Below are 24,891 nucleotides of genomic sequence, written 5' to 3'. Positions count from 1 at the left end.
ACTAGACACTGCAAATATGTATTTTTACTGAAATAAATTATTCTAGAAACTATAAATATACAGTGAGAGGTCTGTCTGCTTTTATTGCATCGGAAGCTTCCATTTGTGTTGAAATACCAATAATTCAACATGTTAGAGACCCCTTGAAGACAGGTTAAAAATTATAAATCAGTGAGTGAAATTACTTGTTTTGTGCTTTTGTATCCTGATGCTTTTCACTTTTAAAATCATTAGGTAGGTGCAAACAGGTGGGAGGGTATGTGAATACCATATCATGGTGGCGATCTGGAAATCATGTTAAAAATCCTCTTCTAGAAGGAAGAGTGATATCAACAAGGGTTTTTTACAGGAAGACTTGTTATAATGTCTGGTTAGTCCAATATGGAAATGGTGCTGATCTGACATCCATGCCATGGTAGCCATCTTTAAAATCTTGTTATCACTGCTTCTTCTGAGTGGATGGTTGCATGAAAACTGGTTTCTTCAAAAAGACATTTCGTATTATGTCAGGTTTGTCCTAATTGAAAATAGTGCCTCTGTGCATCAAGTATGGCAACCATTCTGACCAATTTGAAATATCATTATCACTGCTCCTTCAAAATAGATTGTCATATTGGCATGAAGGTTTCACTTAAAGACTTCTTGTGCAGTCCTGTTGGTCTTAATAAAAATACCATTGATCTTCATGCATGAGACAGAAATGACTGGTCATGTCAGGACAAATCAGGAGATTTCCAAACATTGGTAAAAGGTTGACCTCAAAAGCAGGATGATTTTCATCCACCACCTTTTTAGCATGCAAAATGGACAAAAATTATAATCGAACAAATTTGTTTTTTTAAATATTAAAATATGCACATCATCTCATCATATCAATCCTTTACCATTACTGTAGTTTTTTGCCATACATGTATGTACCAGAAGCATTTTTAGCATTTCTTAGGAGATCATTGCATGGATTATATTGGTGACAGTCCTCATCACTTGTAATCCTAACACTTAGGGAATGATGTACAAGCTGTTATTGGATCCAAGTTTTCATCATTTAACATAAAATTCCCTATTATGGGGTATATCATGTAGAAAAAGATTTGACATTCTAGAAAATATGTTTGTGTGTTTTCTTGCACAATTCATTAGGTGGAAAAATAAAACAGTATGTATATGCAGTAGGTATTTAGTATTGGTTTAAACAAATGAGGTTTTCTTACATGATAAGGCTGGTTCCAGCTGGTTTGGGATGTGCCCAGTTGTAACATAAATTGTATTCGCAATTTAAAATTACATTTGTCATGCCACCAGTGTTATGTATTAGCTTTTAATGTAACTGATATTTCTTTATTTGTCCAGCTATTACAATGCCCTGAAAAGGCCCAGAATGAATCATTTGATATGATTGTTTCCTTGTACCAAATGCAAACCATTCACTAAATTTGGTCCAAGTCAACTACAATTATTGTGCAGAAACCATTTATCTTTTAAGTCATAGTGACCTTGAATATGCCTTTTTCATCACAAAACATGTAGGTATTTTCATACCCAAGTGCATGTCATCCACAAAGTTTGCATTAGGTTTGTGAATTAGAATTACCTGGTAATGATATTCTGTGGAAACATTTCTTTTTTTCATTAAGAGTACCCATGACAAGCATGCATCAGAATTACAAGGAATTACACTTAATATGTCTTCTTACAGAGAACACAGTAGCAGATCAACTCAGAGCAGTGCCTGCAGTCATTGGTGTTAGCAAGGTGTTGAAGTATGGACAGGTTCAAGTGCAGGCCAAGCTTGGTGCACTTGAAAATGAAAATAAAAATTGTCTGCTGGTGTTATGGGAAAAAAAATGTCTGTTGAAAATTCCCGACAAAAGTAAGTGCTATCCATTTTTACCTGAGGCCACACAATTTCTTACTGAATATGGTGATCATTGCTTAAATTGAAAAACAACCTTAAAATTAATTTTTCCAAAAAGATACTACTGGATTCAAACAAATTTGACAAAGCATTTTTGCGTAAAGGTTGTTCCTTTTTTTAACAAATGGTACTGATCCACATTCATATATTATAATGAATACTGAAAATATATTTTGTTTTAAAAATATGATCAAAACTTGCTTAACCCTTTATCTCATGCAAGCAGCTTTTTGACACCTATACTCCATGGCATGGAAGCGCCTTTTGACACCTCAACTCCATTTGCATGTAAGCGTCTTTTGACACCTGCTGTAAACATCAGCCATTTAAGCAGGTTTTCATAGCGCCACCTTCAGGGAAAACCCCCTGTTAGACACTACATTCATTTCTGTGAATGACCATTATGTCAGATCACGTGGTCACTGTTTATGCTCTGGTCGAAATCTAATGTTTAAAATAACTGGGTCATATGCTCCACCCTCCAAAATGGAGGTCGGGGATTTCATTCAGTACTTACAAAGTTTTCATGATTAGAATCACAAGTATGAAAGCTTCACTAGCTTAGGTAAAGGTTCTGATACAGATGTAGGCAGCAATTAGTTTTTATAAATTATCAAATTCAGATGACTTAGTGATGTAGATGTGGACAAATAACTTGTAAATTTTGAGTATGAGAAATGGCAGCTACGGTTGCGGTTGGTCATGCGGCTTCACTGACTTGATGATGAACAAGTTCTCTCAAGATTTTAAAGCACATAAAATATTCTTCCATGAAAAATAATTACACAGCTATAACGATCAGAGTTTACTCTTAAATTTTTCCATATATAATGAATTATCATATTAACCTAGGGTTTTCATTAAAAGACTGGTGGTGTCCTCAGTCAAAATGGTGCTGACCTTACATCCAATATGGCAGCTATGATAGTTGTTCTCACAACTCTTCAATGACTTTTCATATCAAAATTGGATTTTACAAAAAGATTTATGATGTCTAGTTGGTCCAAAATGAAAAGGGACTAAAAATAGACTCCTAGAAATTCTTTTAAGCAGTTATTCTCTTAGAGGGACTATTTTTCCTAAATAAAGCAAATTGTACAGATGTAACTTCCAAAATAGTTGCCTTGATGGCTACTGTAAAATCTTTGTCGTGCTCAATATCCTGAATTGATGGTCTAATTGACATGGCTTTTTTAATTTTTATAAACTCTTATAGCAATGTGGCTGTTTTTGAATGAAAATAGTGTTATGTGCCCTTGATCATGGCACCAAAGTGGCCATCTTGACAATCTTGTTATTCCAATTCCTCCTCCATGAATGATGGCATTGACAACGGGGTTTTCACCAAAGCTCTTCTTACAATATTTAATTGGTTCTGATAGAAAATGGTACAGATCAGACCAACATGTGAAGTGAATTTTGAAAACCAGATCTAATATACCTTGAGGTCAAGTCACTGGTTATTGCTTATTGCATTTCTGTACTTTATTTAACTTTCCAACATAACCAGGTCAATTTTGAGCACATTATTTGCTTAATTACATTAAAATGAACAAGATGTTAGCACTATGACATTGATTTTAAGGTCAGAGGTTTTGACTCTTGTTGTTAGCTGTATTGACATGTGAGCATGATAACACAAATAAGTATGGATGGGTTTAGCCAAATCTAGTTTTTGGATATATCTAATCCATTACTTTGTTATTACATTGCAGTATCTCTTCTCTTCGCCAGTACCTAGTCCAGGATAATTATTTCCTCCAAATTGTAATCTGTGGTGCAAACTGTATGATCCCAGTGTGATACCTTAACCCATGTGATACCTTAGCCAACTTAAAATAATCAGAATATTTATTTCTTTTCCTTGAACTTGATGGCCTAGTGGTTAGAGCATCCACCTTAGATGTTGAGGTTGTGAGTGCGAACCCCAGCCAAGTCATACCAAAGACTTGTAAAATTGGTACAAACAGCTGCCTCACTAGGTGCTCAGCATTAAGAGGTTAGTGTTAGGACTGGTCGGCCTGCTGTCAGGATAATGTAACTGGGTGGGACATGATGCCCCAGTGCTAGACATCACTATAAACTACTACACTGCAGACATCATAGTGATTTAACTGAAAAATTGTGTTAGAGCTACGTTAAAAATCTAAATCACACACACACACATTCACACAAACACACAACACACACTCTTCATGCACTTCTAAACATCTCTTGAGCATTGAACATTTCATCATTGAAGTCATTTGGTATTTGTACTGTCAACCATATCCTTTTTGTATTTTATCTGAGTCACTATACTGCCTTTAATGAAGTTAATGATAAATCTGACACAGAAATGATTTTCATCTTATATTAATAAGAAAGCTCATTATGGTTAAAAAATGTTACTTTTTCTAGATCATATATTGCAATTAGCTGGGAGCACAGTCACACAAAAGTGGAGAGAACATAGTAAGTATGAACTATTCAATCTACGGTATTATTTTGCAACATTACTTATGAATCAGTCATTAATTTTTATCTATATAGAAAATCTTGTTTAGCATTTTTAATATTTTACTTATTCATAATAGTTGTGCATGCACTTTCATTTTCCTGCTATATTCATTTCCATTTTGTACATTCATCCTAAAAAAATATCATAACAGCAACCAAAATAGCCTGAGGCCACAAACTCTATTTTTTCACATGTAATTAAGCCACCATTACATTATATAAATGTAATTCATGACACCCATGTTTTGAAGTATTATCTTGCATCATTACTAATTGTTATAACTCTCTGGTCTTAAACTAAGTAACCTTAAAGAGCAAAAACCAACTTGTACAATGCAACAAATAATTTGTTTCCCATGAATACAAAGTGAAAATTTAAAATGAACTTCATTGTTGGGAATTAAATCCCAGATGGTCCTCAAGGTTTTATCACAAGTTCAGATATATAAAGTTCTAACTGAATTCTGGTGAAATTCCAAATAAGTTCCAATATTAAATGTTTTGATGTGCCTGTAGTCTCAAACATGATAATGTGCCAAGGGCCTGAATTGTGATGATGTGCTAACAGTCTTTTGATGTATCACAGTAATATAATCCAAAAAAAATGTCTTTGTCTGAATTCACTATAATTCCAAATTAATGTTTCTCTCCAAGTATATTATTGATGAGCACTTCAAGTGAATAATAATTTGAATAAATAATTCCACTGAAATGAAAATAGTGAACACAACAATAAGACTAATTCTTCTAAAGATATTAATGCAAGAATACATAATTTCTCAAATAAACAGCATTATATAGAAAGGTAAGACACAAAACAAAAAAAAACAGATGAGGGTCAAATGTTCATTTAAAAACACATTCTGAGTTGTCAACAAAACAAGGGTATATAACTAAAATTATAATAAAGAGCATAGCAAACATCAGGTACATCAGGTTTTTCACGGGGAAATTCCAGAGTCCTAGAATCAGATTAAGATAAACATGTTTACTTCCATTGATAACAATACTAATATATAATCTATTCTCACATACAAATATTAGCCATGTATTATGTTGTGTAGAAAATCAATGGCCCTAGTCTGGTACACAGTAAACGTGATTTTGGACAAGGTCAGGTACAAAATACGAATGTATGTAACATATATTCATTAAGAAAAGCCAACAAATAATACAAATTAAATATACATAACATTATGAACCAGTCATGGATTTTTTTCTGTTTAGAAATTCTTGTTTAGTGTTTCTAATGTTTTACATATTCATAATAGATATGCTTGCACTCTCACTTTTCTTCTATATTATTCATCCCCATTGTTGTGTATTTATGCTGGAAACTAAATACAAAAGAGCAACCAAAATGGTCTGCGGATTCAAACTCTTATTTTTTCACATGCAATCAAGCCAGCAGTACATGATATGAAATGTCATTAATGATAGCCATATTTTGAATTTTAATAAAATAAAATTCACAGGTCACTGTGCATAACATAATCCATTAGGAACATTTTCATGTTTAAACTGTTCTGGAGTTGAGTGGCTTTCACAATGGCATACCAAAGTAAGTGTCCTGTGGGGGTGAGGTGGTGGTGGTGTCAAACCATTATTAACAACTGATACTTTTCCAACTGAGCCATTGTGTTCACTGTTGAGCAATAATGGGGACATTTGATGTATAATGCTCCATTCCAGATGGCTAAGTGTAATATAAATGACTCCATTCATGTCTGGATCTGAAATCACATCAATTTTTGGTGTTAATATATGTCTATATTTTATAACAATGTTTAGAGAGTCTATACAGAACTGCTGTAACACAGTACACCCTTTGGGTCAGGTCCTTCACAAGTTCATAATGGGCATTATTAGAACTTTCCTGATTGACCTAGATGATACCACAGCAGTGGGCAGGAAAAGATAGTGTAGCTGTGAAGGGCAGTGAAGAATTAAGCTCGAAAATTCAAAAGTGAGAACATTTTCACTCACCCTTTATCATGCTGTCTAATAAGAATGTTTAAGCATTATTTTAGTCCATTAGAAAATTGGAAAATGTAATTTGTTTTGCTAATTTTAAGCGATAGTAACTCATGTTCACATGGCGCCTATGTAATCCTGCCATAATAATAATAATAATAATAATGACCTTATTTAAAGAGGGTAACACAATTAGCTAAAAACTAATCTACCTTGAGGCCCTCATACAAAGGAATTTATTTATTTAAGCTGCATCTCTGAAGCCACTGAATATATTGGGTTTGGAAGAAGGAAATAGAGTGGGCATTTCTAATCTCAGCTGGAATACTATTCCAGAGCAGAGTTCCAGAGTATTGGAAACTTTTTTTAAATAACTCCTTATTTGGTTTGGGAATTTTATACTGTTTGGTAGACATGGATCGCAGGTGGGGAGTATTACCAGGTAGCCTATACTGGAATAGTGATTGTAAATATTCAGGAGCACTATTCTGAGATATCCTGTACATTAATTTGGCTTTTCTCAAACAGATTCGGTCTTTAATAGGTAATATTTTTAACCTACCAGCTAAACTTTCCTTGCTTTCTTTCTGGATTGATATTAGCCCAAATGCTCTTTTTTGAAGATGTGCCAGCTTTGCTATGTTTTTATCATTTGAATTACCCCATACTGTACTACAGTAGTCCAAATAGGGTTGTATGTAACTGTTATAAAATAGTTTCCTGTGCCTTTCAGGGAGAAAATGTCTTATCCTACTGAGAAGCCATAAACTTGAATTGACTTTTTTACTGGTATGTTTGATATGTTCAGTCCATGATAGGTTATTATCTACCAGAACACCAAGTAGCCTATCATGACAGACTATTTGCAGATTTGTATCCTTCCATGTCAGACATAGTTCATCACTATCAAGATTTGTCCTTCTTTGCCGTGTTGAGATAAGTAATATTTTAGTTTTACCAGTATTTACCACCATGCCATTACATGTGCACCAGTTTTCCAGTTTGTTTAGTGCATTCTGTAAAGAAATTTCGAGCTCATGCTTTGTGTTTTGGATGTCTGACAATGTTGTGTCATCTGCATAGAGATCTGTAGATGATATTGAGTCTCTTAGTAAAAGTGGTAGGTCATTAATAAATAAAATGAATAGTAGTGGACCTAGAATTGAGCCTTGTGGTACTCCATATCTAATTGTTTCAGGTTCAGACGGAACATTATTTATGTAAACATGTTGTGTTCTCTCATTTAAGTATGAAGTAAACCATCTAATTGTTCTTTCATCACACTGGTAGATTTTCAGTTTCTTCAAAAGGATTTCATGATCCACCATGTCAAAAGCTTTCCTGAAATCTACAAATACAGTTCCTATTATTCTACCTTGGTCAAGTGCTTGAAGCCATTTATCAGTTAGGGAGATCAAGGCAGTCTCACAGGAATGGTTCTGTCTAAAGCCTGATTGATTAGGGTGTAACAGCAAGTGTTTGGTTAAATATGACATGAATGAGTCATGGACATGTTTTTCAATCAATTTTGACAAGTTTGGTAGTATTGAAATTGGTCGGTAGTTATCAGCATCATCCTTAGAACCAGATTTGTGAATAGGAGTTACTTTTGCAGTTTTCCATATTTTGGGGACAGATGAGGTTGCAATACTTAAATTAATTATGAATGTTATGCTATCTACAATAGCAAAGGCAGAAGATTTAATGAGTCGTGGACCAATCTGATCAAGTCCTGTAGCTTTCTTGGTATCAAGTTCACTGAGACATTTTTTAACAAAGTTTTTTGACACTGGTGGGATAGAGAAACATACCTCCTTTGAGATTTTACTGCTGCAGAACTTTTTCAGTTCATTAAAGTTGTTTTCTATCACTGGCTCTTTTAACTTTGTGGTAATGTTGATGAAAAAATCATTGAAAACATTTGCAATGTCAGTTTCATCAGTGACTATGGTGTCATTTACCAGAAGTGAGTGAATTTTATTTGTCTGTTTTTTGTGCGTTCCTCCAGTGAGTTCATTGAAGACTTTCCAAATGGAGTTTGTGTTGCTCTTTTTGTTTTCAAGTAATGATTGATAATAAGTTTTTTTAGCTTTTTTGATCATACTTGTTATTTTATTTCTCCATACTTTATATTGTGCATGGTTTTCCATAGCCTTGAATTTGTCTCGTGTTTTCATAGCATCTAGGATTTCAGTAGTAAGCCAATTAGGTTGAAAATCAGTCTTTACTCGATGTACTTTCAGTGGTGCATGCTTAGATACTACATCCATAAATAAGTCAGTCCACACCCTCATGGCTTCATCTATGTCATCCAAATTTTGGATCATACTCCATGGAACTTTATATAGGTCATTGAGAAATTGTTCTTCATTAAAAGTTTTGAACGATCTGTAAGTGATCGTTTTATGTGTATTTTTCTTATTTTTCTTGCATTTAACCTTTCTTGTCAAAAAAGTAGGATAGTGGTCACTAAGACCAACATTTGGTACATTAACACAAGCCACATTGTCTGGTAGATTAGTATAAATGTGATCAATAAGAGTGCTTGATTTTTCTGTTACCCTTGTAGGCTCATTTACCAGCTGGTCTAGGCCTAATGATTCAATAAATTCCATCCAGTTGTTCCTTATTTGAGTATTGAGAAGGTCCTTATTTATATCTCCGAGTATATATGTTTCTTTCTCCTGTGCTAGAACACTTTCTATTTGTTTCAAAAAGTTATCATTCCAAAATGCTTTGGAGGAAGGTGGTCTATAAATGAAACCAGCTAGGAAAGATTTTGCATTATTTTGAAAAATTTCCACCCAGATACTCTCAATTTCATGTGACTCCAAGTCAAGTCGCCTTTTTACATTTACATCTTCCCTAATGTATACAACAAGACCCCCCCCCCCCCGCTGTCTCTCTGTCCCTACGAAATGGTTTATTGTAGCCTTGACAGTGAAATAGATCATCATTGTGGTTAGCATTTAATTTGGTTTCAGTGAGTCCTAAAACATGTATATTATTTTCCATGGAAGACAACATTAACTTAATCTGGTCTATCTTTCCCACTATACCTTGTACATTTAAGTGACCTATGTTAAAACCTTTTGTATTTAGTTTCATATCAATTACATGTATGTCATCATGCAATGGGGTACTCACTGAGATTGTCTCCATACTGCTTTTATCATTCTGACATCCTATTTCTATATTTAAATGTTCATATATATTAGCATCTTCAAAGTCACATACAAACCCTGAAAATCCATTTACATTTGCATCTACAATAGTGTCCATTGAATAGTTAGAGTCAAGAGTCCCAATGGGTACATTTAGTTTTTTTGTAAATGAAGCGTTGGCATTCTCCTCTTTGCCAGCTTCCTAATATGTATACATTGATGGACAAAGTCTTTGTTTGTGTCCATATTTATGGCACCTAAAACACTCGATCTGTTTGCCATGATGGCATACCTGTGTCAAGTGCCCAGTTTCTCCACAGTTAAGACAACACTCTTCATTAAAGTGCTTGAAAATAGGGGCATACATGTTAATATTTCTCAGTAGCTGAGAGGTTCCTTTTCTGCTTAGATGAATTTTGTCTCTGTGGTAGAGACTAAGGTTGACATCCTGATTCTGAATGAAGAAAGATTTGTATTGTGGAATGTACTGTAGGTTGAAATCTTCACATAAGTCAATTATCAGATCATTTATTTCTTTGGCCTTGGTGTCCACACGAGGAGGTAGTCCCGATATCATTAATTTACATGTATTTGGGCTGCAATATCTAGCAGCATACAATAAACTTTCAATCCATCCATGGTTGGCTCAGAAGAACAAGTCACTTGACTGTTTTGTGTTGTTTGAAAGGTGGTATAGTGTCACGCCACTATAGAACACTCCATTATTACACTAATTTGGATATAACATGGTCATTGTGTGGCTCCTGAACTTTCATATACATGTATTTTCCTCATACACAAAAGCAAAAAGTTCTTTCTTAAAAGTACAAGAAAACCCCCCATAAAAAGTGTATTATCATTTGGAGGAAGAGATCGCATATGAATAATACAAGATGATCATGGTGTGGCTCCTGACAATTTTATATATATTTTTCTTGTATATGAAAAAATAGTTTTCCCTTCTTAAAAGTATGAAAAATAACATGTAAAAAGTTTATTCAGGGATTGTGCAGGGCTTTGCCAATGTCGCAAATTGCAAAGAAGAAAAAAATCCATTATTGTCAGCAAAATATGTCATCTAGTGATTTTTTAAATTTTTATTGGCAACAATGTTGGCTGTTTAAACTTGTATATACAACCACTGATTTGGAGTGGAGAAATTCTTAGGCCCCATGAAAGGAAGCTGCAAACTTGATATAAAATGCAATGAAATTATAAAATGCACTGAAATGTATTGATTGTTACATAAACAAATTATTTGTCCATATTGACAAACCATCTTAACAGTACATTGTTATATCATAACCCACTTATGTTGACATCTAGCATGAGTACTGTATGTTGTGAAATATCTGCTTTTTGTTGTTAACATTTCTGGTAATGGAGATCAACCAGATGAGGCATTATCTAGTAATCTTACTTTTGTCGGATTTTTGGCCACTCGCTAATAATTAATATATTAACATAGACTGACATTTGTATGTGGATGGTAAGTAAAATGCCTCTTCTTTTCACTCAGAATTAAATCCTTCAGAACTCTCACATTTTCTGTGGTAATCCCTGTCATCAAATCAGAACACCTACGTCTCTATTGTCCATTAACCATTTTTTAACATTTTTGACACATACGTTGAAGGCAGCATTATTCCGTTACCACAAATGTAAAAAAATATAAAAAAATAAATAAACAAGATCTTACTTGTTGGTCTATTCAATAGGCATGGAGGAACAGCAACTACAATTGACCAAATGATGGCCAATTCTTTTTTTAAAAAATTACACAGATAAAATAGTTTGCTGAATTTTCAAAGAAAACAGATTACCTTTGAAGCACCAGTGGTTATGAAAACATACTAAGCTAATGGAAATAAAATCAGTCTCAATCATGAAATACAATTATTTCATGTTACTACCACAATAAGAAATGGGCGTTTGTTTGGTTCTCAAAAGCTGTCCTTTAGCAATGACCTCAATAAAACAGGGACCCTTTATCAAACAAAGCTGACTACAGTCTTCAATAAAAACAAAGAAACTTTCTTCAAAGGAAGTCAGTACCAAACTTAAATAAAAGCAATGGAATCTGATGGATTGTTTCATTTTCCAATGTAACTGGAACACGTTTACTGTGCCATGAAAGTTTCCTTTTTGCGGGAAAAATGTTTTTGCACCTGTGACAAAATTATTGAATTTTTTAAATCTCTGTGTGTGCATATTTTTGATGGAATTACATATATTGTGGATTCAGTGTATGTGATGAAATTCGCAGGTGAGTACACAGTGTTGATACTCTATTCATGCTATACATTAGACATGTATACATAACAGCATACACATATATGTACCAATGCATGGTTCTCTGAATAAAGTAAAATATTATATATATATATACATATATATATATATATATAAATTATAAAATAAACAACACCAACACGTAGAATGTGTGACCGGTTTCGCTTTAATGCTTCATCAGACTGAATTCAAACTGAATTCAATATCATTGGTTACGTCATTAAATATGTTGTTTCTAAGTGATCAATGAAATAAACAATGATATAAACAAGATGACGTCATAGCTACATTTTTAACGTAATTATCTAATACTTTAACGAATAATTTACATGGAGATGTGCATATGCAGCAAAGATTAATGATATCTTAATACATAAATATATATATAAAACTGGATCTTAAAGATACATATATCTCTACTGATAACTATATATATACAATTTATTAACAAATAGAGATAAACAGTTTTAGTAATATTTGTATTATATATAATACACGCTTATTAGAAGTAAAGAAAATAGATTAAAAAAAAAAAAAAAAAAAAATTACAAAAACAAAAAAAAAACTACAAAGATAAATGTATACAACATATATACCAGTATAATCTTTATAGCTGTTAAAGTGGTTATCAGAACTCAATTTATTTAATAAAAATATAATAAAAAAAATATGGTGTGCATTACGGTTACTATATCAAGTATTTTATAAATAATTAATCATATCATATTGATAATTAATTACAAATTCAATTTCATTTTTAAAGAATTAGTAGACTTATTTTTATGTTATTAGATTATACTTTTACCAATTAAGATTTTCTGCAAAGTAAAATAATATGAAATATTCATATCTAATTGTAAACTGGGGACATAATTCAGAAAAAAAAAAAAAAAAAAAAAACAATTACTAAATGTCATATAGTGTTTTTGAATTTAGACCTTTTGGATATACCGTATTAAGACGGTGAATCCAATAGGTTTCCTTTAGTAGACGTTCCATTTCAGAATCAGCTTTAACAATAGGTTGGAAGGAGAAATCTTGCAGTGTATGGGAATTTTTGTTAAAATGTGCGGCAACATGAGATGAAAATGATTGATCGATATAATTTTTTATATCTGATCTATGTTGGTTCATACGTTTAGATATTTGTTGACTGGTTTGTCCAACATATTGGATGCCACATTTTTTGCACGTTATCAAATAAATAACATTTGATGTTGCACAATTAATGTCACAACGCATATTAAAAGTTTCTTTCGTATTATTACTATCGAAAGAAGTATCTTCATTAATAAATGAACAGTGTGAACATCTAGGTCTATTACATTTAGTTGATGATCCTATTTTATATGATGGTTTTTCTAATTTGGAATTAGTTAGGAAATCTTTAAGATTTTTAGTCCTTTTATAAGCAAGTGTGGGTTTGCTTTCGTGTAGCGATTTAATGGGTAGTCCTATGGCACCTGCTTATGCATCTTTATTTATGGGAAAATTAGAAAATGATTTTCTAAATAAATGCCTCTTAAAACCGGATGTATGGTTAAGGTTTTTAGATGATATTTTTATGATTTGGAGTTATTCATTAGAAGACCTTTATTACTTTATAGACAATTTAAACAAATTACATCCAACAATAAAATTTACATTCAATGTCTCTAAAACTAAAGTTTCATTCTTGGACGTTGATGTCATGAAAAATGAAAATAATGAAATTACTACCATGGTTCATGTTAAAAACACGAATATTCATCAATATGTTGAATATTCTTCATGCCATCCTAAATCATGTAAAAATGGGATACCATATAGTCAAGCAAAAAGATATAGAAGAATTATCTCGGATGATGCTGTTTTTAAATCATCTTTGACAGAGCTAGGTCAGCATTTTTTAAACAGAAATTACCCTATTGACATCATTAATACTGCTTTCCAAAAGGTATCTTCTCTTACACAGCTTGAATGTTTACAATATAAAATCAAAAATAGAAATGAAGATATCATTTCTTTTGTTATTGAATATAATCCAAGTTTGCCTAATATAGGTAAGATTATCAATAAATATTGGGATTTATTAAACTTATCATGTAAAGCAAGTGTTAAATCGCTACACGAAAGCAAACCCACACTTGCTTATAAAAGGACTAAAAATCTTAAAGATTTCCTAACTAATTCCAAATTAGAAAAACCATCATATAAAATAGGATCATCAACTAAATGTAATAGACCTAGATGTTCACACTGTTCATTTATTAATGAAGATACTTCTTTCAATAGTAATAATACGAAAGAAACTTTTAATATGCGTTGTGACATTAATTGTGCAACATCAAATGTTATTTATTTGATAACGTGCAAAAAATGTGGCATCCAATATGTTGGACAAACCAGTCAACAAATATCTAAACGTATGAACCAACATAGATCAGATATAAAAAATTATATCGATCAATCATTTTCATCTCATGTTGCCGCACATTTTAACAAAAATTCCCATACATTGCAAGATTTCTCCTTCCAACCTATTGTTAAAGCTGATTCTGAAATGGAACGTCTACTAAAGGAAACCTATTGGATTCACCGTCTTAATACGGTATATCCTAAAGGTCTAAATTCAAAAACACTATATGACATTTAGTAATTGTTTTTTTTTTTTTTTTTTTTCTGAATTATATCCCCTGTTTACAATTAGATATGAATATTTCATATTATTTTACTTTGCAGAAAATCTTAATTGGTAAAAGTATAATCTAATAACATAAAAATAAGTCTACTAATTCTTTAAAAATGAAATTGAATTTGTAATTAATTATCAATATGATATGATTAATTATTTATAAAATACTTGATAGTAACCGTAATGCACACCATATTTTTTTTATTATATTTTTATTAAATAAATTGAGTTCTGATAACCACTTTAACAGCTATAAAGATTATACTGGTATATATGTTGTATACATTTATCTTTGTAGTTTTTTTTTGTTTTTGAAATTTTTTTTTTTTTTTTTTTTTTAATTTATTTTCTTTACTTCTAATAAGCGTGTATTATACATAATACAAATATTACTAAAACTGTTTATCTCTATTTGTTAATAAATTGTATATATATATATATATATATATATATATATATATATATATATATATATGACTTCTGTTTTCACTACAGGTGTATTTCCCATTTAATATGCATCGATTTAAGATGGTATCTGTGTCAGTGAAACACATATTTTTGTACCCGCATTTATTATTTGATGCATATACACCCCTGTAATTGTTTTGGGTAAATGCATAATTTTCTTTAGCTAACTGACCTGGTTGCTTTTAACATGGTTCAGTCTATAACACAGCCAGTATCTATGGCTCAAAACTGCCATGTTATAGTGGGGTCACACTGTATATTGTATTAGGACTTTACAGTCAAACCTGAGGATGATGTCACAGCACTAGCAGAACATATGGGAGATTAAAGGACAGTAAAAAGTAGGAAATAAAGAAAATTAGTTCATTAGTTGCATAATGTTCATATTTATTTTGATAATATCAAATTAGGATAATTATTGGCATTCATTTACAAAATTGACAATAAATTTGTTTCAGTAAAAATGATCAAATATTGTAAGTTCAACACATATTCTTCTGCATTCAGATATAATACAAATGGCCATGTCACAGCACCATATAATGTGTAAAAGTGTTGATACTGCCATTGCTATTCAAGGACTTTACCACTTGGTTTCATTTCTATGTGGTTATTATATAATTCAGGTTTCTCTGTTTTATTTATTATTTGCCCACCATAAGGCAAAGTGTATTAAGATATAATGATGTCCATCCATCCAGCTGTTAATAGTTTCATTTCTGCACAATAACTAAAGTTGTCTAGTCTGCAGCTAAGAAAGTTTGTGGATAAAACTTGGGATAAGGAAGATGCCTATCAATTTTGCACTCTAAAAGTCGGTGATAAAGGTCACTGTGGCTGAAAATGAGAAGGGTTTCTGCACAGTAACATGAGTTATCCATCATACATGGTTACCAAGCATTATGGATGGCATGTACTTGGGGTGAGAAAGAAATATATCAAGTTATAAATTCTATCAAGTTTGTGGTCAAAGGTCAAGGACAATGTAACTGAACGAAACAAAAATCTTTTGCACAAAAATTTTAGTTTTCAGCATAGAGGGGTTACGTAATATGTTGTTCACATTTTTATTTAAATAACAGTAGGTATCATTTGAGATTTAATTGTGCATATCTTAAAATACATTTTAGTTATATACTGGCCATAGAATAGAATAGCCAATGGGATGTTCTTTTGTCTGTCCATTGTCCATCCAATAGCAATTGTTTATTATGCTGTGTCTCACAAAATACAGGGAGGATAGTCATCGAACATTTGTCCTATGGCCTTGTTGGACCTACATGAAAATGGTGCTGCTCAGACATCCAAATTTGGCTGCTTATGTTGAAAAAATTTGTTATTGCTACTTCTTCTGATTCTATCAACATGGGATTTTAATTAGGCTTATGATGTCCCAACTGGATAGGTGGATAGATATATATGAATAATAACTACAGAACCAATGTACAATACAATATATTATTGAGTGGAAAATGTCACAGATCAACTGATAAATTACAGTTTGTCCGAAATAAATTCATTAAACTCCATAATGCTTGACATTTTAAATCCATTTATATGATAAACCCATGAATTCAATTATAGATCACATCCTAGTATAAAAATAGTTGATCCAATTCACAATATCCCATACTATGTTAATTTCATGTGTCTTAGAAATTAACAATGAAAGTTTAGTCCTCAATTTTGTTTCACAGTATCTTATAAATGTCACTAATCTGATGTCATCTGGCACAAAGTCCAAGAATTGATCTTCATCATCTCATAAGGTTCTGAAATCCTCCATTGGCTAGTCATTGTAAATCATCATGGTCTAGTTATCATAAATATCATCCAGCTCCATTCCTTGGCTTCACTGTCATGTGCAGGTGCTCATGTAGATACTGAGATCAGGTTCTGTATGTAATACATTGATCATACAGTCTGTTTAACCTATTAAAGGCTGCAACTGAACATGTGTCAGTTATGTGACAAGATCACAGGGAGTTCAAATAACCACTGACTGTTACCTTGCACTGAGCAATTATCAAACTCATGGTTCAGTCAAAGGGTTGTCACATGGAAAAATGTTTCTTTTACATGCTTGAAGGGATTAAAGTCAAACATTCACTAGAAGATGGAGAATTCTACTTGGCCACTGCACTACATTCACAGCTTGATGGAAAGGATTGTCAGCTTGAAAACAAGTGAGTGCTGCCTGTACAAGGCAGGCATTTATTGGGTCAAATGCACTGGCAGAAAACTTTGGAAATATCACATAGGAATTAAAAATCTAACTTAAGAAAAGGAAAATACAACTTAAATAAAACGTTTATTAATGTATCAAACACAGTGTTTATACAGCAAAATACAAATACATATTGTTAGGACGTGCATGAAAATGAAACAATATTATTGCTAGTAAATACACTTGGTAAAAACCGCTGATGGACACTTCACTTTGCAGTGGGTAGTATTTGATTTACATGTAATACTTCAAAATCCATTGACTGTAGATACGGGTATTGTGTAATGAATACAGTCATGAAACAGAAAAACAGTGCATACCACACATGCATTTTTGAATGGGAATAGTGGTATAGAACATAGAAATATTTTAATTCACAGTATTTTGGTGTACTGCAAACATCTCAAGTTTCCAAAATTGCCAGTCAGACATCCAATATTACCACCATGGCAGCCATCTTGAAAATCTTATTATTGCTACCACCAATGAATGGAAAAACATATCTAAACTGGGTTTTCACTAAGAGACATATGAATGTCTAGTTGGTCCTAAATGAAAATAGTGCCAGTTAGACGTCCAATGGCAGCCATCTTGAAAATCTTATTATTGCTACCACCAATGAATGGAAAGACATATCAAAATGGGGTTTTCACCAGAATACTTATGTTATCTGACTGGTCCCAAATGAAAATGGTACTCATCAAACCAACAATTTGGCTTGAAAATCTAAGTATATTCCTACTCCTACTAGATTGATGGTCACATCAGTATGGGGATTTTAAGGAAAGACTTTTTATGATATTTCCAAAATAAATTTTGTTTTAGTTTTTATTAGTGTTTAACAGCAGAGCAACACTATGAAAGCAATTTCATGCAGTGGCAAGTAGAGTGAAGTACATTGCTCAAAGTCACACCTCAGTAATTGATTCTAGCTGGAATTGATGGATGGAATTGAATCAGCACCTTCCTTTCATAAGACCAATGTCTTAACCATACACACAACTGCAACTTTTGAAATAAAAGCATAACATTTATAGGATTGACATCCACTTTCATCAAATAATGTTGTAAAATTGGTAAGTTACACTAGGAACAACATACATGATTTTTTTTAACATCTCATGTAAAAACAAACAGAAAAAAATCATGCATAGAAGCAAACCAACCTTTTCTACATAAATGTGTTAAATGCACAAACATCTTCTAATTTAAATAATTTGTGTTGATTAAACATTTAAGTTATATTATGGCCAGTCATCATTTGACATATGATGCTGACTCACTCTGATTTTTGAGTTTGTCTAAAGGTGGGCATCATGCATTCAGCTGTCATTATTGCTCTGTTGTCTTCCAGCCTTTCAGCAGTTCTCATCTCCACCCAAGCACTTAACTGTGAAGCACGCATATATGGGAATAAATGCCTGCCATATTAGATACAGAAATGAAACATTTTGACTATATATGGTGTTCTAGAATTCAGAGTTTGCTTATTTAGAATGATGCATGTCAAGATGGATACAAATTCAAAAGCCTGTGTTAGCAGTAGTGCCCCAAGAGTACAGTCAATATCATTAACCCGGGCACTTGAGATTATACCCTCTCATGTTTGCATGTACTGTACGAGGACATGTGATATGATACTGCATGTATATCGTACAGCAATATATGTTACCTTGTTAGATGTAAAAGGTTAAAAATACTGTTGAATTTTTATCTGCAAGTATATTTCAATAATTTTAATAACAATTTATAGGAAATTCAAGACTGTTTCACCTAAATGTAGTCTTGGTAACTCCAGGTGGTAATCTAAGATACACAGAGATCGTTCATGTTGCAAGTGACATCAAAAACATCAAGAAGGCTGCTAAAGCTGGGCTGAAGAAAGCAGACATTGAAAAAATGAAGACTATTGTTGTTCCCATTACTCGTGATGGTAATTATGAATAAAGCGATATGTCATGTGCATTTGTAAGATAAATACATTTCTGTAAACTGAGAAAAGTATCAGAAAATGTATTTATGTTGAAATTTTGACAGAAAATTTTATCAGAGTGATTTATTTTTTTTCTTCATATTTTTGGCCTTTTTGTAAATTTGTTTTGTCATCCAGCATCTGTCCATTAGCACAAGTTTGTTATTACTTCTCCTAAACTTCTCAGGAGAAAAAGTCATGAAACTTAGCATAAAGTTTCATCCTGTGGTTTAGTTGGTCTCAATGAGAATGATCCTTTTGAACATCTGTTATGGCCACCATTTTGAATGCCTTATCATTATTTCTCATGAACAAGACATTTAATGACATAGATGGTCCTAAATGAAAATGGTGTCAATCTGACATCTTGTCTGGCTGCTATGACTTGTTATAGCTACTGAACCTGATAAAGATATTCCTATGGACATGGTATTTGTACTTAAAGACTTTTCATGACTCATATGTAGTCTGCAATGAAAATTGGTGTTAGTCTGATGTCAAACATATTCAACATGGTAGACATCTTGAAAGTCCTGTTATCACTATTCCTTATCCTACATGGATGATCAGATGAACAACGTTTATAACATGAACCAGCTAGATGGTTTGAAATAAACATGATTCAGATCTGATAGCCACCATAACCATGATTCTATGGCTGCCATTTTAAAATCTTACCACTACAACATTTAAATGGATGGTTTTCTTAATATGGGTGTTTTATTCTCACATGTTTTGAAATATGTAGTTGGTTCTGTATTATATTGAAACTGAACAAACCTCTAGAATGACTGCCTTGGTAGCCAGCTTAAAAATCGTCTTGTGGTTGCTTCTCATAAATGGATGGTTGCATTAATATGGCTTTTGCACTCAGACATGATAACAGTATGTAGCAAGTCCCAAATGAAAAAAATGCTGACCTGACCTGCAACATGGCAACCATAGTAATCATAAATATAAGTTGAAAATTTTGTTATTTCAACTCCTTCTGAATAGATGGATATATTGGCATGGGTTTTGCACTAAAGGACTCTTCTTAATATCTTGTTGGTAGTAGATGAAAATATGCTGATCTAACCTGCAAGATGACCATTATGGTGGTCAACTTGAACATATTTTCATATCTACTAATCTCTAGAATGAGTAATTGTTGTAACTTGGGTTTTTTACTGAAAGACTTATTATCAAGTCTAGCTTCGCTTAACTATAAATGGTGCTGTTCAGACCTCTAACAACATGGGCAGGTTAGCAGAGTTGAAAATTTTTGTTATCACTAGTCCAGTTTAAAGAATAGTGATATTGACATGATTTTAGTCAGAACTTTGAAATTGATTTTAAGATCAACGGGGTTTTAGCTCTACTAGCTTATAATTTGGGACATGACATAAATATGAATGGATTTTTGTCATTTAAACAGTTTGTAATTTATATCTGAAGAATACCTTAAATGACACCACTTTGATATTACTTTTTGATTTAATCAAACTTAGCATATGGTTATATCATTACATTGACCAGGATAAGTTCTGCGATCTTATATTAAGGATATCAGGTTCAAGATCAATGATGATGATACAATATTTTACTCTACTTACAGGCATCTTGTGAACATGTTAACTCGTTAAAAATTAGTTCTGTTTCCAAGTTTGATTTGCTGGATTTTCTTAAAAAATATCTGGGATGATTTCAGCAATCTGCAGTTACTTAATAAAGAGACAGATGTAATGTACTTAAAGTCTGAAAAATTCTTTTTTATCCACTAGGTAGACTCTTGTTTTTTTTCTACTCCAGATTCATTCCTAAGTGATGCCAAAAAATTATGTACAGATATACTGAAGGCAGTAAAAAAACTGAGCAAAAGGTTAAAGTTTGTTCAATCAGTTACACTTGTCATCCAAGGACAGAATAATTTCCCATTTTTCAATGAAGTGTTTGAGCAGCAGAGCAGAATGTATGGAAGTGAGAAAAAAACAGGTTGGTCTAATCACCCACTAAAATTGTTATTTCATATGTTACAAGGTACAGTATAATTTTATTATGTCAATGAGAACAGTGAGTGAAAGTTAATGCTTATGAATATTGTGAAATACTGATGATATTTCCTTTATCAAGAGTTTAAACTATATATTTATGTTTTTAATATGCTTGCAAAGTGGGTTAGAGTATCATTCTGTATCATCTATCCATCTGTCCATCTTTGATTTCCGCATACTAATTTTGTTTCTACACCACATGCTTTGACTACATACCTTGACCTTATTTCTGCAACTCTTCATGTCTAAATGGATGATGTATTAATATGGGGTTCTCACTAAAAGACTTCTTAGGATGACTGGTTGGTACTAAATGAAAATGATGCAGATCTGACCTACAACATAGCTGCCATAATGGCCATCTTAAACTCCTATCACTACCTCTAAACTGAACACTGTAGCAAGATACGGTTTTTACTGAACTACTTCTCTTGATCCTAAAATGGAAATAAATCCAATTAGACTTCCAACATGGTCAACATCCCAGACATATTGAAAGTCATGTTATCACTTTTTATCATGAACTGATGGTCATATTGACATGAGGTTCTCGCCAGAAGACTTCTTATCATTTCTTCTTCTAATATGTTACCCAATGATAATGCCTTAGAAGAACCACTACCTTGCAAATCCAGCCCTCCAAGGTTTTAACTGTTTAGCTAAGAAACTGAAAGTTATCTTCCCAAATAGGTGGCAGTTAGAGTGATCTCCACTTGATGCAGGATTGCTGCCAAGTCACACAAATTCTTCAGTTAATGCTTCTGTTCATGCCTAATAGCACATTCTCTACAGATGGAGAGCTGCCTTGCGAAAAATTCATCCAAGCAGTTTGGAGGTTTTCTACCTTGAAACAAGTTTCATCTTCGAAGGGATGCATTCTCCATCTATAAATTTCCTTTTCCATTTTTTTCTTTTATCAACAACAAAGTTTCTGAAATTTGAGTGATATCTCTTTGCTATCATCATACAGGTGTCCTTGGTACATATTCCATGAGTAGTGATGGCCTCCCCTCACATTGCTATAACTGTATACAATAAATGCAGGTCTGGTGCATATAGAAAACTTATTTAATGTTGTTTTATAATTTCCATTAAAGCCAGATACCAGTAATATGTGTGTGTGTGTGTGTGTGTGTGTGTGTGTGTGTCCCAGATGAGTGTGTTGAAACCAATAATATTTATTTATAAATTCTATTTTGTTTCATTTTCAGTTAGTGTTTTTGTGTAAAATGTGTATTATTTTAAGGGTGGCTGTTGTCATTAGGGACTGCAGTTTTTGTATTGCTGTTTCTATCAATACATGCATACCTCCCAACAAAATTTAATTGTATATATCTTTTAATTAACAAAATTTATCATCCACGTAGTACAAATATGATCAACCAGTACTGCTCTTTTAAACACCATAACTCTAATGAACATAATGCATTCTTATATGTTTTTAAACTGTAATTCAAAATAATGATTTATTTGTAAAACTGACATTGAAATAAACATCTAAATTTTCTCTCATCTTTTATTAACTTTGTTAGCGAATAACACACACAATGAAAAAAGGTTAATAAAATCACTAATGCATAATACAAACAACACAAACAAATAAAACCTCAAAACACAGATTGATGCATTGTTTTTAAATATATGGAATATCTATGTAACATTTCTAGATTATAATTGCATATCACATCAAATAAACAGTGTAATTTTATGTGCTAAACAATATATAAGATCTGGTCACTACATGTACCCCTATCCATTTAAAACATGAATCACATATAAGAATACTTCAATGACATTATTTAAGGGGGGGGGGGCTGGTATTTCCCTTGGAATTTTCATCTCAAAATATTCAAGGTGGAGATGAAATGCAATCAATTTGTATATTATACTGTTCTAGAATGATTCATCAAATTTGATTACATGTTTTATACAGTCTGGAGGCTTAACCCCCCACTGAAATTAAATATTGGAATGCACATCCATATTCAGATTAACAAATTTAACATCTGGTACATGGTTTTCAGTAAGAAAATAATATGAACAATAACACAGATGAGAACACTGAACCATTACACTGGTTCGCCTTGTCCAAAAGGCCATTTTTAGAAACTGACATCACTGCGTGTGACATTTCACAGAGGTAAAAAGTACAAACGCCATTACAATTTTTGATGATAACATTTTGCTTGTAACCTGACAAAGATTTTGTAGGACAACTTAAACTAGCATTGCAAAAGAGTTTTCCTAAAGAAAATTAAAAAACCATTTTGGTAACAGATATTTAAAAAAAAACACTGGACAGTTTAAAACAATTTCTGGAAAAACAAATTCTCTGCACAGGGGTGAAGTTGACATGTAATTTGTTGATTGATTGAATGAATATTGTTTTGATGGTAATTTTGGGAATGTTTGAGATGCTGTTGCCAGTCATTATCACAGGTAGCTCTCCATCAAGTAGCATAAATACATGTATAATGAATTTTAAGAAATGGTCAGGTTTTAAAGGTATTAAGTGGGTTTTTTTAAATTAATGAGTGGTTCTTAATGGCTGAAACTTGTATTGCTACAAACTACGTGAGGCAACATGTAGTACATAATTTGTATCACACACTCACACATCCATGTAACAGATTAGATAATATTTTTTCAATTCTATTTTGTAATGTTACTGTCATTTATGGGAAATTTCATAGACTGGTTCAATATTTGTTTTTATTTGGTTTTAGACAAAATTTAGTTTTCAGGTTGGAAACTTTTCAGTTACACAAGAAAAACATGATTAGAGACATTATTCCAAAATGGATTTGATTTTTCAGTGTTTAAACTTATGTAATTTTTCTGTATAAATTCAGATGCTGCATTTGAAAAAGTAAAGGAAATACATGTCACAGAGCCACAAAGAGCTTCACCAAGCTCATCAGAGAAAGTTGTTCCTAAAGCTATCACAGTAAGTAAAATGCCCCCAAGTACATCCAAAATATGTGTACATGATATGTTAAGTGCGATACTTTTTGCAGTGGATACACAATCTTCAAAAGCACTTGAATTTTGTTGGTTACTCTCAAAGATACCAGAAATGCTTTAGAATTCTTATTAATCCTTGATTTTAGGAAGTAATATATTTCATTGGAAAACAGTAATTTAACTGATAGAAAACAAAATAAAGCTTTATTCAGAAGAGTCCAAAACTTAGTCTTCATGGAATTGTTCTTCCATGTTATGTCACTTAACGTCTTCAGTAAGACCTTCAAGTCGGTACCACATTAGGGATTGTAATCCCCTCATAATGTTTAAATGTTTGGTGTGTTAAATGGGCCATTAGGGCACTAGAATCTAATGTTCTTTATCAGGGTAATTATTACCTCAACTGGTGATTGACAGTTAAAGCCTAATGGCCTTTTCCTGCATCCTTTGGCACAAAATATTTTTTTGATGCTTCTTCTAAATTACTGGGAGGATTACTATGAAACTTCACACACACACACACACACACACACACACCAAAATCTAGCTGGTCCTAAAGAAAATGGTGCCACTAGCACATCCATAAAGACCATCATGGCCACTGTCTTCAGAACCTTGTTGGTAGACCTACTGAATGGATATTGACATGGGATTTCATCAAGAAACTTCTTGTGATGTGTAGTTGTTCTAAATGAAATGGTGCCCATCA

General features: G+C 32.4%; 1 protein-coding gene across 1 annotated transcript in view; it reads left to right on the top strand.

Annotated features, from left to right (window-relative positions):
- Nucleotides 1–24,891, top strand: part of LOC149770912 (uncharacterized) — a 134,054-nt gene that overhangs the window by 59,447 nt on the left and 49,716 nt on the right. The window contains exons 9-12 of the mRNA XM_089948990.1: nucleotides 1,697–1,870; nucleotides 18,967–19,146; nucleotides 20,977–21,159; nucleotides 24,071–24,165. Of these exons, the coding sequence (XP_089805116.1) occupies nucleotides 1,697–1,870; nucleotides 18,967–19,146; nucleotides 20,977–21,159; nucleotides 24,071–24,165 (632 nt within the window). The remainder of the gene's footprint in view (nucleotides 1–1,696; nucleotides 1,871–18,966; nucleotides 19,147–20,976; nucleotides 21,160–24,070; nucleotides 24,166–24,891) is intronic.

This window comes from Sinohyriopsis cumingii, unplaced genomic scaffold (genome assembly GCF_028554795.1).
Source record: "Sinohyriopsis cumingii isolate HCF-2022 unplaced genomic scaffold, ASM2855479v2 utg002220l, whole genome shotgun sequence".
Classification (NCBI taxonomy): Eukaryota; Metazoa; Mollusca; class Bivalvia; order Unionida; family Unionidae; genus Sinohyriopsis; species Sinohyriopsis cumingii.
The sequence above is the reverse complement of the archived record's forward strand: the minus strand, read 5'-3'. Positions and strand labels throughout refer to the sequence as shown.